The following is a 19075-nucleotide window of genomic DNA, read 5'->3' on the forward strand; positions in this document are numbered from 1 at the left end:
TCAATACAAACTAGAGTTACAGTACTGAAAAAAAAAAATGGAAAAAAATTTACAGTAGAAACACACATTACGAAGTTCAAACTAAAATGTCCCGAAACTTAAACAGAAAAAACTATTCAACATATTTAGTTCATTAAAGAATTATTCAAAGGGTACCAGATTGTCAATGTTTAAAAAATTTGGCTAGAATAAAAATCAAAAAATTGAAGGGAGATGTTGGCGCCAGCAGGCAAATAGATTTTAGAAAACAAAAAAAACATTTGGAAAAAAATTTAGAAAAAACTATTCAAAATATTTTGTTCATTGAAGAAGGATTATCGCGTGGCACCAAGTTATCAATTTTCAAGTAAATACAAAATATTCAACTAGAGTTACAATACTAAAAAAAAAAATTGAAAGGAGGTGTTGGCGCCCGCAGGCAAATAGATTTTAGAAAACCAAAAAAAAATTTGGAAAAAAATTTACAGTAGAAACACACATTACGAAGTTCAAACTAAAATGTCCCGAAACTTAAACAGAAAAAACTATTCAACATATTTAGTTCATTAAAGAAGGATTATTCGTGAGGCACCAAGTTATCAATTTTCTAGACAATACAAACTAGTTACAGTACTAAAAAAAAAAAAATTGAAGGGAGTTGTTGGCGCCAGCAGGCAAATAGATTTAAGAAAACAAAAAAAACATTTGGAAAAAAATTTAGAAAAAACTATTCAAAATATTTAGTTCATTAAAGAATGATTATTCATGGGGCACCACCAGGTTATCAATTTTCAAGTCAATACATACTAGAGTTACAGTACTGAAAAAAAAAAATGGAAAAAAATGTACAGTAGAAACACACATTACGAAGATCAAACTATATGCCCTGAAACTTAAACAGAAAAAACTATTTAAAATATTAAGTTCATTAAAGAATGATTATTCATAGGGCACCACCAGGTTATCAATTTTCAAGTCAATACAAACTAGAGTTACAGAACTATAAAAAAAAAAATTGAAAGAAGGTGTGGCGCCCGCAGGCAAATAGATTTTAGAAAACAAAAAAAAATTTGAAAAAAAATTTACAGTAGAAACACACATTACGAAGTTCAAACTAAAATGTCCCGAAACTTAAACAGAAAAAAACTATTCAAAATATTTAGTTCATTAAAGAATAATTATTCGTGGGGCACCAAGTTATCAATTTTCAAGTCAATACTTAAAGTTAATACAAAATATTTGACTAGAGTTATACACCTAAAAAAAAATTGAAGGAAGCAATTGGAAACTGAAGGCAAATGCATTTTAGAAAACCAAAAAAAAATATAAAAAAGATTTAACTGTAAGAATACACATAACAAAAAAAAAAACAATAATGCCTGGAATCTCAAACAGAAAAAACTATTCAAAATATTTAGTTCATTAAAGAATGATTATTCATACCACCAAGTTATCAATTTTAAAGTCAATACAAACTAGAGTAACCGTACTGAAAAAAAAAATTGAAGGGAGGTGTTAGCGCCCGCAGGCAAATAGATTTTAGAAAACAAAAAAAAAATTTGGAAAAAAATTTAGAAAAAACTATTCAAAATATTTAGTTCATTAAAGAATGATTATTCATGGGGCACCAAGTTATCAATTTTCAAGTCAATACAAAATATTCAATTAGTTACAGAACTTAAAAAAAAAAATTGAATGAGGCAGTTGGAACCTGAAGGCAAATGCATTTAAGAAAACCAAATAAAATTTAGAAAAAATTTTACTGTATAAATACACATTACAAAATAAAAACTAAAATTTCCCGAAACTTAAACAGAAAAAACTATTCAAAATATTGTTATGATTTGGTATTATTAAACATAGGAAGTAAGTAAGGATGTAGCAGTTAGTAAACAAATTAGAAATGTAGTATTTATAAAACATTTAGAATTATGAAATGAAATGATTATTGTAAATTAGTGTAAACAGGTACAATCCCGAAACTGCGAGTAAGCACTTTTTATATAGGAGGGATTGTCCTACAGAAGTTTAGATATAAGGAACGTTAAGATTGTAAGACAGGCAGTGGAGAATGGAGATAGTGCCATTGACTGTACATGTTCAGAACGCAATAAACTTTATTAATTGAATATTTGAACGTGTGTTTGTTACTTTATTTACTAAATCTATATACAAACTCCACAAGTACGAGGCTACGGTCAACCGACTTGTAACATTGGTGGCAGCGGATCAAAAGAACCATTAATTCAAACGAGGCGCGTTCATTCAGTCAGGGTGAGTTAAATTGTTATTGAACCAGTCAAGGTGCATAATTCCAGTCAACTACGGATCATTCCACTCAAGTACAGAGCATTTCATTCAACTACAGAGCATTTTCATTCGACTACAAGGCATTCCAGTCAACTACAGAGCATTCCAGTCAACTACAGAGCATTCCAGTCAATTACAGAGCATTCCAAACAAATTCAGCATTCAACTTTTTCAAGGCAACAGAGAAACAACTCCGATAATGTTAAATTTATTGGTATTGTAAGTTTGTTATTTTTATATATTGTATTGTAAGCATATCTATATTTTTCTATTTATATTTAATTAATGAGCAACGATAGTAGTAGTACTAGTAGCATAACACAGAGCGATAGTGAAGACAAAACATTTGTCCCAGATAGGTCATTTGACTCAGATGATAGTAGGGCAAGTCAAACGACATTAGGCAGGGATAGCGTTAGTAACCAAGTAGAAAATACAGTGCAGAATCAGAGTACTTTATTAGGACTTCAAAATCCTGACACCGGTAGAAACACATTACATTTGCCAATACAGCGTAGACGGTTAGGAGTACCAGCAGAATTAAGTTCAAACATTGTTAAGGAAGATATTTCTTTTGATAGTAGTACTGAATCATACAGTTTTGTACCAAATTTGAGTCAATCGAGTACTGAATTAGTAAATATGAGTGTAATTACTTCTTTAGAGGCAGCATTTCGAATATTACCAAAGTTTGACAAACAAGACTCTGAAGGCTTACATAATTTCATAAAGTCATCAGAATTTGCTTTTTCATGCATTAGTGAGGAGTTAAAACCCATAATATTAGGGGCAATAGTTGCAAATTTAACAGCAAAAGCAGCTCAAGTTGTCCGATTTAAAAAAATTAATTCATGGGAAGAATTGAAAACACAGTTAAAAAATTGTTTTGAACCACAACATACTTCCACACATTTGATGTTAGAATTGACCACAACTCGTCAGAAATATGATGAAGAAATTAGTACATTTTATAGCCGGTTAGAAAAGCTATTTCATTTGACGTTGAATGTTCAAACCAAAGATAAAACTGCAGCAGTGGCAGAAGTCATAGAGGGAATTTTAAAAACTCAAACATTAAGTATTTTCATTGAAGGACTAAGACAACCTATAAAAATGTTAGTAAAGGCAAGTCGTCCGAGTACAATAGAGGAAGCATTTGCGGTGGCTCAACAGGAGGAAACGTCATACAAATCAGATAAGGAAACACAATCAAAAATGCCGAAGCAAAATACAGCGAAAATTACATGTTTCAACTGTGGCAAAGTAGGTCACATGGCCAAGGTATGTAGGTCAAGATCAAATCATCAATTTATAAAACAGCCACAAGAGAATCAAAAGAACGGGGTTACGAATACTGGGCAAAATTCAAAACCAAACAATTGGTCAGCAAATATTCATCGGCAAACTGCAGAAAGTAATAGTGCGATTAATAACAAGGCAATTGTTTGTAAATATTGTAAGAAACTAGGTCATGAAATTGGAGTATGCAGGAAATTAAAATACAACAATGAGAAAAGAGCTAGTCAGGCAAATTTAAGTTCAATGTCAGAACCATCAACTTCGGGAAACGAGACAGGGTCGATTCAGAGCGGCGAACGATCGGTCCAGGAAATCAAAGCAACAGCCGTAACATTTCAAGAGCATTTAAATTAAAGGCTCAACTTTTTAAAGATCACATTATATGTCAGGCTACGGAATTCGTTAATCAGGAATCAAGATTTCTACTTGACACAGGGAGTGAAGTAAATATAGTAAAATTATTGTCATTAAAAGATGACGTAAAAGTTAACGAAAGAATTTTATATCGGTTAAAAGGGATTAATGAATATTTTGTGAACACAATTGGGTCAGTAAATATAATGATAAATTTTGGAGAAGAAAAAAGACAAGTAAGGTTTCAGGTTGTTAATAATAATTTTCCAATACCTCATGATGGGATTTTAGGTAAGGAGTTTTTAGAGGATAACAAGATAGCAATTGATTATTCAAAAAATGAGATAACATCAACACTTAATGAAGACAATTTTACAGTGGTAAATCAAGACATTCCGCATGTAGATAATTTAGACATTGCAGTAGTACCACCGAGATCGGAAATGATCATTCCAGTAAAAATTACAGATAATCAAATAAAGGAAAATGATACAGTGATTATATATTCACAAGTATTGCAAAATCGAGTTCAATTTGGTAATGTAATTACTAAAGTGAAAAATCGGCAGGTGTTAACAAAAATTGTCAATCAAAATGAAAATTCTATTAAGTTACAGCCAGTAGATTTGAGTAATTTATTATATGAAAAATTTGAAGAAGCGAACATACAAGTGTGTACTAAAACTATAGGAAGTCGGAATAATGAAAATCGGTTACAGTTATTGGAGCAGTCATTAAGATTGCAGCATCTCAATAAGGAGGAGTACCAATCATTAAAAGATATATTTAATCAGTATTCAGATGTTTTTTTATTAGAAGGTGACAGGTTGGACGGGACATCAGCAATACAACATAGAATTAGAACAACACCTGATATTCAACCAATTTATATTAAACCATATAGGTTACCACAGAATCACAAAAAAGAGATATCAACGCAGGTAGATCTAATGGAAAAAGATGGAATCATTACAAAGAGTACTTCACCTTGGAACGCCCCGTTAATAGTGATACCAAAGAAGGTCGACTGTTCAGGGAAGCAAAAATTTCGTATTTGTGTAGATTTCAGGAAATTAAATAATGTTACGATCGGAGATGTGTTTCCGATTCCTAATATAAATGATATTTTGGATCAACTAGGCAATTCTAGATACTATACGACCTTGGATTTAGCGAGCGGATACCATCAGGTGTCGGTACATACAGATGATAGAGCTAAGACATCATTTTCGACAGATAAAGGACATTATGAGTTTCTTAAAATGCCTTTTGGATTAAAAGGAGCACCAAGTACTTTCCAAAGATTAATGAACACAGTGTTATTAGGAATAAATGGAATAAAAGCATTTGTATATATAGACGATGTTATTGTATATGCTCATGATTTAAGAGATCATAGTGAAAAGTTAAAAGAAATTTTTCAAAGGTTCAGAGATTATAATTTAAAAGTACAACCTATGAAATGTGAATTTTTGCGTCACGAAGTTATATATTTAGGTCATATTATCACAGAACAGGGATTGAAACCAGATCCATCAAAAATTCTGAGTGTAAAGAATTTTCCAGAACCAAAAAACCAAAAACAATTGAAAAGTTTTTTAGGTCTGTCAGGGTATTACCGTAGATTTATAAAAAATTATGGTAAGATCGCAAAACCGTTAACCACATTGTTGAAAAGCGATACACTATATGATTGGACAGATCTTTGTAAACAGGCATTTATAACATTAAAAGATGCATTGGTGAGTGAACCTATTCTTAGTTATCCAGATTTCGATAAACCATTTAATGTAACATGCGATGCAAGTAACTTTGCAATTGGATCAGTTCTTTCACAAGGTAAAATAGGGGAAGATTTACCAATCGTATACTCATCAAGGGTACTGAATAAAGCAGAGCAAAATTATGGTACGACAGAAAAGGAGTTGTTAGCTATCGTATGGAGCTTAAAACAATTAAGACCATATTTACTGGGAAGAAAATTCTATATATTGACAGATCATCAGCCTCTCAGATGGTTGGTTAATCACAAGAATCCAGGATCAAGGTTAATGCATTGGAGATTAGCAATGGAGGAATACGAGTACGAAATTATTTATAAACCAGGTTTATTAAATACTAATGCTGACGCTCTCAGTAGAATACCACAAATTATGCAAATAGAAGGGGAACAAGTAGTAAGCAGTACAACATATAATGAATATATGGAGTATATTAAGACAAATATAGTCCAAAACTTAAATATTATAGAAATAGCAGGTGATATTTTTGAAGACGAACATTCGCATCTCGTACATTATGTATCACGGGAATTGACGTTAAAGGAAGGATTGGCACTGGAATTCCGAAGACGATTCGGGAATCTGGAAAGTAATCAAAATAAAAAAGTTACAGATTTAGTATATTTAAAAAAAAGTAATCGTTATATAATATATATGATTTTATCGGAGAAAGGAAAAAGTCCAATTACTTACGAAAATGTGTATAATTGTCTACAGAATTTAAAAACATTTTGTTTAAACAATCAAATTGCAGATTTAGCAGTATCAAAAACAGGTGATCAAATTTTTCAGCTCGATTGGGCAACAGTAAGAATAATGATAAGATATTTGTTTAAAGGCACTAGTATAAAAATCAAAATATTTACACCGAATGAACTTACGGATCAGGAAAAAAGAACTATTATAAAGGAAATGCACGAGAGTCCTTTGGCAGGACACAGAGGGATTTCAAATACAATAAAAAAGATTAAAAAACAGTATAATTGGCCAAGAATGGCAAGAGAAGTAACAGATTATGTACAAAAATGTCAATCATGTCAAAAGAATAAAACTTCGAATAAGCATACAAAGCAACCGATGGTTATCACTTCCACGGCAGACAAACCATTCCAAAAAGTATTTATGGACATAGTAGGACCACTTCCTGTTACACACAAAGGAAACAAATATGTACTTACAATGCAAGATGATTTAACAAAATTTAGTATTGCGACACCTATGGTATGCCATGAAGCTAATACTGTAGCGCATAGTTTTGTGAACTCATTTGTTTGTATACATGGAATTCCAGAATCAATAGTATCTGATCAGGGAACAGAGTTTTTAAGTAAAATTTTTTCAGAAGTATGTAAGCTATTAAAAATTTCTAAATTCAACACAACACCGTATAGACCACAAAGTAATGGAGCATTAGAGAGAAGTCATTCAACATTAGGGAATTATTTGCGACATTATGTCGACAAAGATTTAGCAAATTGGGATGAATTTATTCCATATGCAATGTATGTATATAATACAACAGAGCATGAAACAACAAAATTCCAACCGTATGAACTACTGTATGGATTTCCAGGGAAAATACCTACATCGTTAAAGAAAACACCTGAACCAAGATACAATTATGAAGATTATAATTATGAGATTAAGCAAAAATTTCAACAGTCTTATGAAATTGCAAAACAACGTATAGTGAATACAAAAGAAAATACAAAAGGTCGATATGATAGTAAGGTTAATCCACTTAGGTTAAAAATAAATGACAAAGTATGGCTTATGGAAAAACAACAAAAAAATAAATTAGCACAAAAATGGTTAGGTCCGTATGGAATAGCAGAAATAAATAATAATGAAAATGTAACAATCATTAGAGGAAAAAAATTAGTTAAAGTACATAGAAATCTATTAAAACTATGTAATCAATAACATAAAAATAAGTAGTAAACCAATGATATCTTATTATTACAGGATATTAATCATACAACCTATCATGGCAACAAATTTAACAGAAAATTATCGAATAAAGGAAATTGAATCACCATCAGGAATTTTTTTTAATCATTTGACAAAAATAAAAACAACAAATTCAAAGTGGAAATTATCAGTCTATGTGAATTTAACCACGTATGATGGTAATTTTGAACGAATTAAGATATTTCAAAAGGAAACAATAAAACATTGTTTAAAAATTGCAAAAAACACAGAAATAGTTCCAATAGAGCACTTGGTAATTTGGTCGTATTTATGCGAGCAATTTAATACAACAACAACATCATATATCCATGATATAGAGAAAACGCGACAACAGATAAACTATGCCGTTAGTAGAAACGAACGCTATAGAAGAGGATTGATAAACGGAATTGGTAGATTATCAAAAACATTATTTGGAATATGTTCGGACGAAGATTATGAATTTTTTGATAAGAAAATAAGTGAAATAAGCGAAAAACAAAGTAGGGTTATTCACGATATGCGACAGCAAACGCGAATAGTACAGTCAACAGTACATGATGTAGACCGAGCAATGGTGAAGATACAACAAACTGAAACAGCGATAATAAGTAATATAAACAAGTTGGAAAGTAAAGCAAACCAAGTAGGTAAATTGATTAATGAAATGGAAGTTAGACAAATAATGAATGAACAAACTGAGGAATTAAATGTTTTGTTAACACAACATTCATTCCAAACTCACAATCTAGTAGCAATAGTAAATACAGCACAAGTAGGTCATATGCATTCTAGCATTATTTCGGCGACAGATTTTTTAGCAGAGTTACAACAAGTGAGAATACAATTAGATTCGAGAGAGAACTTCGCTGAACAAGTCACAATACAGAATGTACATAAGTTAATGAAAATGAGTAACTTACAAGTAATAAGAGTAGCAGATACATTAATATTCATAATAGCCATTCCGATAGTCGATACAAGGGAATACCGCCTATACAAGTCAATACCACTGCCTATAAAACAGAAAAAGTCAGTATATGCGTTAATTCAACCAACGAATAAATACTTGGCCATGTCAGAGGATAATGTGTATTCAATATACATAGATGACATAGAGTTAAGCAAATGCATACATATGCAAGAATATTATATTTGTTCGAACACTCAGACGCACTATATTCAAGAAACGGACAATTGTGAAGCGAAATTATTTAGTAGTCAGGATAAAGATGTAATTCCAAAAGCATGTGAAATAAAAATTACACGTATTCAAAAATTAGTGATACACAAGTTAGATAACGAAAATGTTTGGTTGTACACGGCAGAACAACCAACGACAATCAACATTGATTGTGCGAGTGGAGAGCCAGTGTTGCAAACCTTGCAAAACACAGGTACAATCTCTCTCACGTATCCGTGTCGTGCGATAACAAAAGAGTATGAGCTAACCCCCACCAGATCAATAGTAACGAAAACATCGTATGATTTCATTCCGAGAGTGAACATAACGGTTAATATGAAACAATATCAAACTAATAGGATACAGGATGATTTTCCAAAAATAAATAATTCATATTATCCCGATTTTCATTCATTAGCAAGTAACGCAAAACAATTAGATTTATTATTACAGTCACAAATAGATGATAGTATAGAATATGTAACTGTATCTAATATAACATACGTAACAGTAGGAATAGGTATAGGTATATTAGTGTTAATAATTGTAATAAGTAAGATAAGTTTTAAACTGTATAAACAAAATAAAGTGTCAATGAGTTATATAAAAGCATTGGTCAATACAAAATCAGTAGACGACATACAATGCGTAGAAATTAAGTAGATTTAAGATATAATTATATAATGATTTATGAATGTATAAAATATTTATTTTTATGAGGAAAAAAGAATGTAATAAGAAAATTGACTCATGAGGACATGGGCTTTCATTCAACAAGGGGAGTGTTATGATTTGGTATTATTAAACATAGGAAGTAAGTAAGGATGTAGCAGTTAGTAAACAAATTAGAAATGTAGTATTTATAAAACATTTAGAATTATGAAATGAAATGATTATTGTAAATTAGTGTAAACAGGTACAATCCCGAAACTGCGAGTAAGCACTTTTTATATAGGAGGGATTGTCCTACAGAAGTTTAGATATAAGGAACGTTAAGATTGTAAGACAGGCAGTGGAGAATGGAGATAGTGCCATTGACTGTACATGTTCAGAACGCAATAAACTTTATTAATTGAATATTTGAACGTGTGTTTGTTACTTTATTTACTAAATCTATATACAAACTCCACAAGTACGAGGCTACGGTCAACCGACTTGTAACAATATTTAGTTCATTAAAGAAATCTTCAAAGGGTACCAGATTGTCAATGTTTAAAAAATTTGGCTAGTGTTAAAATCATAAAAAAAAATTGAAGGGAGGTGTTGGCACCCGGAGGCGTATAGATTATGGAAACAAAAAAAAATTTTGGAAAAAAATTTAGAAAAAACTATTCAAAATATTTAATTCATTAAAGAAGGATTATTCGTGGGGCACCAAGTTATCAATTTTCTAGACAATACAAACTAGTTACAGTACTAAAAAAAAAAAATTGAAGGGAGGTGTAGGCGCCCGCAGGCAAATAGATTTTAGACAACAAAAAAAAAATTTGGAAAAAAATTTAGAAAAAACTATTCAAAATATTTTGTTAATTTAAGAATGATTATTCATGGGGCACCACTAAGTTATCAATTTTAAAGTCAATACAAAATATTCGACTAGAGTTATACACCTAAAAAAAAAATTGAAGGAAGCAATTGGAAACTGAAGGCAAATGCATTTTAGAAAACCAAAAAAAAATATAAAAAAGATTTAACTGTAAGAATACACATAACAAAAAAAAAAACAATAATGCCTGGAATCTCAAACAGAAAAAACTATTCAAAATATTTAGTTCATTAAAGAATGATTATTCATAGGGCACCACCAAGTTATCAATTTTAAAGTCAATACAAACTAGAGTTACAGTACTGAAAAAAAAAATTGAAGGGAGGTGTTAGCGCCCGCAGGCAAATAGATTTTAGAAAACAAAAAAAAAATTTGGAAAAAAATTTAGAAAAAACTATTCAAAATATTTAGTTCATTAAAGAATGATTATTCATGGGGCACCAAGTTATCAATTTTCAAGTCAATACAAAATATTCAATTAGTTACAGAACTTAAAAAAAAAAATTGAATGAGGCAGTTGGAACCTGAAGGCAAATGCATTTAAGAAAACCAAATAAAATTTAGAAAAAATTTTACTGTATAAATACACATTACAAAATAAAAACTAAAATTTCCCGAAACTTAAACAGAAAAAACTATTCAAAATATTTAGTTCATTAAAGAAATCTTCAAAGGGTACCAGATTGTCAATGTTTAAAAAATTTGGCTAGTGTTAAAATCATAAAAAAAAATTGAAGGGAGGTGTTGGCGCCCGGAGGCGTATAGATTATGGAAACAAAAAAAAATTTTGGAAAAAAATTTAGAAAAAACTATTCAAAATATTTAACTCATTAAAGAAGGATTATTCGTGGGGCACCAAGTTATCAATTTTCTAGACAATACAAACTAGTTACAGTACTAAAAAAAAAAAATTGAAGGGAGGTGTAGGCGCCCGCAGGCAAATAGATTTTAGACAACAAAAAAAAAATTTGGAAAAAAATTTAGAAAAAACTATTCAAAATATTTTGTTAATTTAAGAATGATTATTCATGGGGCACCACCAAGTTATCAATTTTAAAGTCAATACAAAATATTCGACTAGAGTTATACACCTAAAAAAAAAATAGAAGGAAGCAATTGGAAACTGAAGGCAAATGCATTTTAAAAAAAAAAAAAAAAAAATATAAAAAAGATTTAACTGTAAGAATACACATAACAAAAAAAAAACAATAATGCCTGGAATCTCAAACAGAAAAAACTATTCAAAATATTTAGTTCATTAAAGAATGATTATTCATAGGGCACCACCAAGATATCAATTTTAAAGTCAATACAAACTAGAGTTACAGTACTGAAAAAAAAAATTGAAGAGAGGTGTTAGCGCCCGCAGGCAAATATATTTTAGAAAACAAAAAAAAAATTTGGAAAAAAATTGAGAAAAAACTATTCAAAATATTTAGTTCATTAAAGAATGATTATTCATGGGGCACCAAGTTATCAATTTTCAAGTCAATACAAAATATTCAATTAGTTACAGAACTACAAAAAAAATTGAATGAGGCAGTTGGAACCTGAAGGCAAATGCATTTAAGAAAACCAAATAAAATTTAGAAAAAATTTTACTGTAAATACACGTTACAAAAAAAAAACTAAAATTTCCCGAAACTTAAACAGAAAAAACTATTCAAAATATTTAGTTCATTAAAGAAATCAATTTTAAAGTCAATACAAACTAGAGTTACCGTACTGAAAAAAAAAATTGAAGGGAGGTGTGGGCGCCCGCAGGCAAATATATTTTAGAAAACAAAAAAAAAAAACTTGGAAGAAAATTTATTTTTTAAAACACACATTACGAAGTAAATGTTTAAAAAATTTGGCTACAATGAAAATCATAAAAAAAAAATTGAAGAGAGGTGTTAGCGCCCGCAGGCAAATAGATTTAAGAAAACAAAAAAATAATTTGGAAAAAAATTTACTTTAGAAACACATTACAAAGTTATCAATTTTAAAGTCAATACAAACTACAGTTACAGTACTAAAAAAAAAAATTGAATGGAAGTGTGGGCGCCCGCAGGCAAATAGATTTTAGAAAACAAAAAAAAAATTGGAAAAATATTTACAATAGAAACGCTCATTACGAAGTTCAAACTAAAATGTCCCAAAACTTAAACCGAAAAAACTATTCAAAATATTTAGTTCATTAAAGAATTATTCAAAGGGTACCAGATTGTCAACGTTTAAAAATTTGGCTAGAGTTAAAATCATAAAAAAAAATTGAAGGGATGTGTGGGCGCCCGCAGGCAAATAGATTTTAGAAAACAAAAAAAAAAAATTTTGAAAAAAATTTACTTTAGAAACACATTACAAAGTAAATGTTGAAAAACATTTTAAATGTTTAAAAAATTTGGCTACAATGAAAATCATAAAAAAAAAATTGAAGAGGGGTGTTGGCGCCCGCAGGCAAATAAATTTTAGAAAACAAAAAAAAATTTATATAAATTATATTGGGGAACACACATTATAAACATCAATCTAAAATCTCCAAAATCTTATACAGAAAAATTATTCAAAATATTTAGTTCATTAAAGAATTATTCAAAGGGAACCAGACAGTCAATGTTTAAAAAATTTGGCTAGAGTTAAAATCATAAAAAAAAAATTGAAGGGAGGTGTTGGCACCCGCAGGCATATAGATTTTGGAAAACAAAAAAAAAATTTTGAAAAAAATTTAGAAAAAACTATTCAAAATATTTAGTTCATTAAAGAATGATTATTCATGGGGCACCACCAAGTTATCAATTTTAAAGTCAATACAAACTAGAGTTACAGTACTAAAAAAAAAAAATTGAATGGTAGTGTGGGCGCCCGCAGGCAAATAGATTTTAGAAAACAAAAAAAAAAATTTTGAAAAAAATTTCGTACTCCCAGATATAGCCGGTTAATATTAAAAAATATTAATACAAAAAAATCTACTAGAGTTCAATGAATTGAAAAAAAAATTGTTTGAGAAATCTGTGTGAAATAACACTATACAAAAGAATACGCTGGAAGCTAAATACTGCAATACATATTAACTACAATCCAAAAACTAGGTATTGTTTACATTATAATAATACGAACAGTTATTATGATCAGAGGTGTATCACCGTAATATATGTATAAGAAAATGTATAAAAACGAAAGTAATTTATAAAGGACGCAAAAAAATTAAATGAGAAAAAAGTCCTGCACGGACTCTACTATTAGATTGTAATTTATGAAGGACATAAAATAATGTTTAATTTAAAATAATATTGTGTTTGGCTGGGTCTACAGTCAATATTTAATTACAAACTATAAAGTCTAAATGCAAATAAAAATATAGTCAGATATCTGTTTTAGTCTTTGTAAATATGTGCGGAAAAAAATTACATTTAGTACAATGTAAAAAAATGTGGAAAGAAAACCCTGAGAATTCTTTGACAGTAGGATATTAAAACACAAAACTATATATTAAATTAAAACTATTGATTTTATACATTTTCTTTTACAAAAGCTCATAACTCATAAGTATTGAAAACCTTATAAAATCCTAATAAAATTACATATTTTGTTATATTTTAAAATACTTTTATAATTAGTTGTGTTAAAAAAATTATCATTTAATGTTGGCTGTATTTAAGTTTTTAATAACTATACTGGTACAACTCTAGCTGACAGTCTTTAAGACCGTGTTAAAAACTATGATAATTAGTTAACGTCTAATTTACTGTCCTATCCTAACCTAACCTAACATAACCAAATTAATAATATTTAAATATTTTCTTTCATTGTTATGTTTACAATATCGAATACCATTATAGTTAGTAGGAAAAGATCATCGCAAAGCTCACGACCAGTGATTGTAGTCGTCTATCATCGCACCATAGCTTCAACTAACTATAGGTTTACCTAACTAACCTTCGTATGACTTATTAGGACACTTTGAATAAAAAGATCCTGAGTTGCAGGTTGCCGAACTTGTGTTTGATTATCATGTTGATCCTTTGATTGTTGACACCTTAATCCATGCTATGGATGAAGCCCATAGATTATAAAGATATGGATAGTCCACGCCTATTTTAAATACATTTCAGGCCGCGGAGAGGAAGGCAATTCAATTGAGGCTCCTTTATATTGATAGTCGATACTCGATTTGGCCTCAATTTTTCCCCTCGAAGATCAGACCGCTGATAAGACTATTATGTCCTATCCATTATGTTATATCTTTATTATCTATGACGGAGCCATACCCAGCTCACTCGTATAAACAACTTGAAGCACATAAAAGCGATCAACGAATCTCTATCCATCTTGTAATGAGAAAAAACAGAGTGCCAAAAACTCTAGTTTTCATCATTACCAGTGCACTATCGACTGCCGCCTAGAAACACGGATTCCCCGACGGAACGCAACCGCCGCGGCCACCCGTAACTACAAATAGCGCCGGCCGACGCACGGTAATCCGAACGTGCGCCGCCCGCGGGAAAAACTGAGATTTCCTTATGAAAATAACAAATTACAAGTACAAAAAGTACATATTCATAATCAGCGCAATTCAAACTATAAGATGGATACTATCGAACACTTCAAACCTGTAACTGCATCACAAAACACAGAAAAGTGTCACACGATATTCCAATCGGGACCGGCAAGCATTGTACTACATAAATACAGGCCGCCGACCGCCGTATCATCATCATTCTCCCCTCTGAGGAAAAGCGAATAGTGAGCCGGACGGTATTTTAATATCGCCACGAACGGACACTAATTGCTCGATCTACATACAGCACTTGCCCCCAGACTGAATGAGCCGGACGGTATTTTAATAACGAACGGACATTCTACAGTTTGTCCCGGCATATACCCTCCACCACCGCCGCAGTGAGTCGCGAGGTATATACAGTAGAATCCGCTTAATTGGGACACATCGGACGGTGACCTATTTGTCCCCATTATACGACTGTCCCGATTAACTGAATAACTAATAAACCGAAAATATTAAAGTGCATATATACATACATAATAACTTTATTTAAAAAAACGCTTTCACCGTTACTGAGCGCCGCCGCCGTTTTATGTTCACGCCTTCTCCCCCCCATGTTTTATGTGATCCTTTATTAAACTAGTTTATCTGTAAACTCGTAAGAGTATAATTAATTAATTCAAAAGAAATATTGTACAACAAATTATTAAAATTGTGTCTGTATGAAAAATAATAAGTTTTTGAGAATAAACGCAACAACAATTCAACCATAAACACCCTGCGTTTAATTTTCATTACAATCTCCGCCTTCATATTCTCTATGCAAAAAGTAAATTTAAGACAAATTTGTAAATCAACACAGTCTCTCTATTGTACTAATATTTGTGATTTCATTAATTTTCAGTATTTTGTATAATTAGATTGGGAAAACATAAGACAATAACATTTACAGAAGACTATGACTAACACAATCATACTTTGATAAAAGTATATGATATAAGTACCTTCTATATTTGAATTATTCGTTTTTTTCCCGGTACTTTATTGGTGGACGGCATTTTAACAACGGTCCCTCGATCTACTAAGGCAACCTTGAGGCATTTCCTTTTAGGAAATTAATTAAATTTTCAAACATAACTCTTAATTCAAGAGTTTGTATCTAATATAACATATGTTATGATATTTATGGACGACACTTGCACCATGGTCCCTCGATATAGTAATGTGGCGACCCGGCACATCTCTTTTAGATAAATGATTAAATACTTAATCAAGTCTTCCAATTTACTAAACATTTATGTTTTGTAGATAATTTGAAGAAAAATTTAAAATTGAAGAGAGACTGTGTGAATTAACAAAATTTGTGGTATGAAATGTTTATTTGAACACCTGTTATAATGTATTATATTGAACTTAAGTTAATTGTTTATAATGTACTATAGTAAACATTTGATCATTTAATACAATATACGTATATTATACATAGATTTCAAGTATGATTTTTTTAATTTTTTTTTTGATAATTACCTACCTACTACAATACAAGACACTTTATTTTTATATTTTGAAGCAATATATTATGTTTTGGATTATTTAGAACTATATAAACTAAATTTCAGACCCATAGTTTAGTATTTAATGTTTGTATGATCAAAGTCGTGGAACCAAATTTTATCAGACTCTACTAGAATGTTGTAGTTAAATTAAACTATAATAAGTATGTGGAATAACAGTACCTAACCTTCTATTATAATTTATTATGAATATAATATTTTAAGTAATAACTCAAATTTAACACTTTTACGGTACTTAATACATTTTCCTAATATTTTACCAGAAATTATGGAGCTAAAAATATAGAAATACCTATATTACGTCACGGTCCATAGTTGATAGTTTTGTTTCATTTATAATAATAATGCTTTTTAATATACTTTTTCATAAATTAATATTTATTACAGTTGGCTTTTATGATTTGTTTGAACTATTAGTACCTACGTATTTTTTTGGGAGATCCCTATTATTACAACACCGTTACCAATATGCGTTTTTTTTCTGGTTAGTTAATATAATTGCATGTTTTCATGATTTCTTCGTATTTATGCTTATTTTCTTAAAATGTTTTTATATTTTCGGTTCATCCTTTACCTACCTACATACCTACCTACCAAGTGTGTAAATAAAGAATTTTTTGTGCAAACCAATTTGAATTATTATTTATTAATTTAAAAAAATTTTAATAAAAACGTTTTCATTCAGTATTTTTTTGAATATTTTATTATTTTGAATATTTTTGAATATTTCAGTGCATATATTTGCCTGTTTTTAGTGCATACATGCAGGCAAATATTTAACACTTTTTCATTGCATTAAATTCACAGTCCTGCTAATAACTTTTGTCCAATCATAATCAGTGTTGAGACTTATCTAGATAAATATATTAATTATCTATTATCTTATCTAGATAAAAATCTAAATGTTATCTATTTATCTATCTTAGATCAAAACTCCAGTTATGTACTGTAATTTATCTAGATATGTTTTTTTATGTTTTAGAAATTATTTTCATTATTTTTATTATTACCTATATTTAGGTTTCTGGTAATATTTACTATTATAGTTTGTGTCGTCGCGTTTGTGATCGACGACGATCGGACGATAACAATTTCTGTTAATTAATTATTATTATTATTATTATTACTAGATGATCATTTAAGTACCTACATAACCATATAACTGAGAAAGAAATAACAATATAAAGTACCTAGTGAAGGAGCCCGCATCAATCCCGCATAACGAACTGTATACATATATATTACTACTTTGATTCTTTACTCGCTCACTCTACCTATGTCGTACCCCTGACCTCTCTCTACGCGCTGTCCACTAGTTAATAGTTTATAGGAATATGGTCTATGGTATATTATTTATTACTCTATAGTCAATAGTCTATACTATAAAGACACATTCGTAGTTCGTACCACGAAATTCCAAATGCTGGCAGATATGTGGGTAATTAAAATAAATTAAATGATGTCAGGTCGAAACGTGGAAAGTCTAAACTCCCTAGAAATTATAAATGACTAAAAATAATTATTTCGTTGAAAATAAATCCCTGAATTACGTAACATTACATGGGTTCAAGTGTACAACACATGCTGCTCCAAGCGGAAGATTTAGTGTAGTTTGTTTTTAATTATCAGTTAGTTATTGCGGCGAAGTGTGAAATATAAAATAATAGCTGATCATTTATATTTTTTGTATTGGTCATTTCATAAAATATAAATATCGCCTTGAAGATAAAAATCTTGAGATGCTTCTTTGCTGCAAATGTTTAATGCAACAAGAATAATTTTAATTTCTTATAAAGGGTATATTATATTATAAGAATTTTAATATATGACAAAAGATAGTTTATAAAAAAAAAAATATTATTTAATATTTTTTATAAGTGCCTAATATTATGTTTTTCTTGAAATAAAGTGTCACGAATAATTATTCATTTTTAAGACATGTTACTGTCCATTGAGCATATTATTATTATTATTATTATTTTTATTTTATTATTATTTAATATTAATTGTATTGTTATTACTTTGAGCAATGAATGTTACAACTCAAATAAAAAACTATAAAAAGTAATATAGTAATTTGTTAAAAAGTGTAAAATTTACTTATTTTAAAATAAAAAGCATATTATTATTATTATTTTATCATTATATTATATTAATTGTATTGTTATTGCTTTGAGCAATGAATTGTTACAACTCAAATAAAAAACTATAAAAAGTAATATAGTAATTTGTTATAAAGTGTACCTTAAACAAATTCAAAATGTTCTTTACATGATAAGATTGATGCATCTTATTAGTTATTAATCTTTAACAATTTAAATTTAAAAATATTGTTTTTAAAAATTTATCTGCTTTTTATCTAGATAAATTCTGATTATCTTTTATCTAATAAATAGATAATTTTAGTAGGGCTTATTTTTATCTTTATCTAGATAGATTTTTGGTCTATTATCTTTATCTTTATCTAGATGACAAACTATTTATCTGGGCTCAACACTGATCATAATACCTACCACAATTAATGATAAATGTCAAATTGTCAACAATCAACTGCTTCTTCAGCTTGATAACACTTAAGAGGATGTCAGATTTTTAGCGCACCATTTATTTCTCTCT

At 29.6% G+C, this 19075-nt stretch overlaps 1 protein-coding gene across 1 annotated transcript; it reads left to right on the top strand.

Moving 5' to 3' along the window:
- Nucleotides 1-7625: 7625 nt before the first annotated feature.
- Nucleotides 7626-9519, top strand: LOC132948538 (uncharacterized). Its single transcript, XM_061019046.1, has one exon. It carries the CDS (start codon nt 7669-7671, stop codon nt 9517-9519), a length of 1851 nt encoding a protein of 616 aa, XP_060875029.1. The 5' UTR covers nt 7626-7668.
- Nucleotides 9520-19075: the final 9556 nt, after the last annotated feature.

This window comes from Metopolophium dirhodum, chromosome 7, assembly GCF_019925205.1.
Source record: "Metopolophium dirhodum isolate CAU chromosome 7, ASM1992520v1, whole genome shotgun sequence".
Lineage (NCBI taxonomy): Eukaryota > Metazoa > Arthropoda > Insecta > Hemiptera > Aphididae > Metopolophium > Metopolophium dirhodum.

Excerpts from the sequence above, each read along its gene's own strand:
- LOC132948538 (XM_061019046.1), top strand. The coding sequence starts at position 7,669 with ATGATATCTTATTATTACAGGATATTAATCATACAACCTATCATGGCA.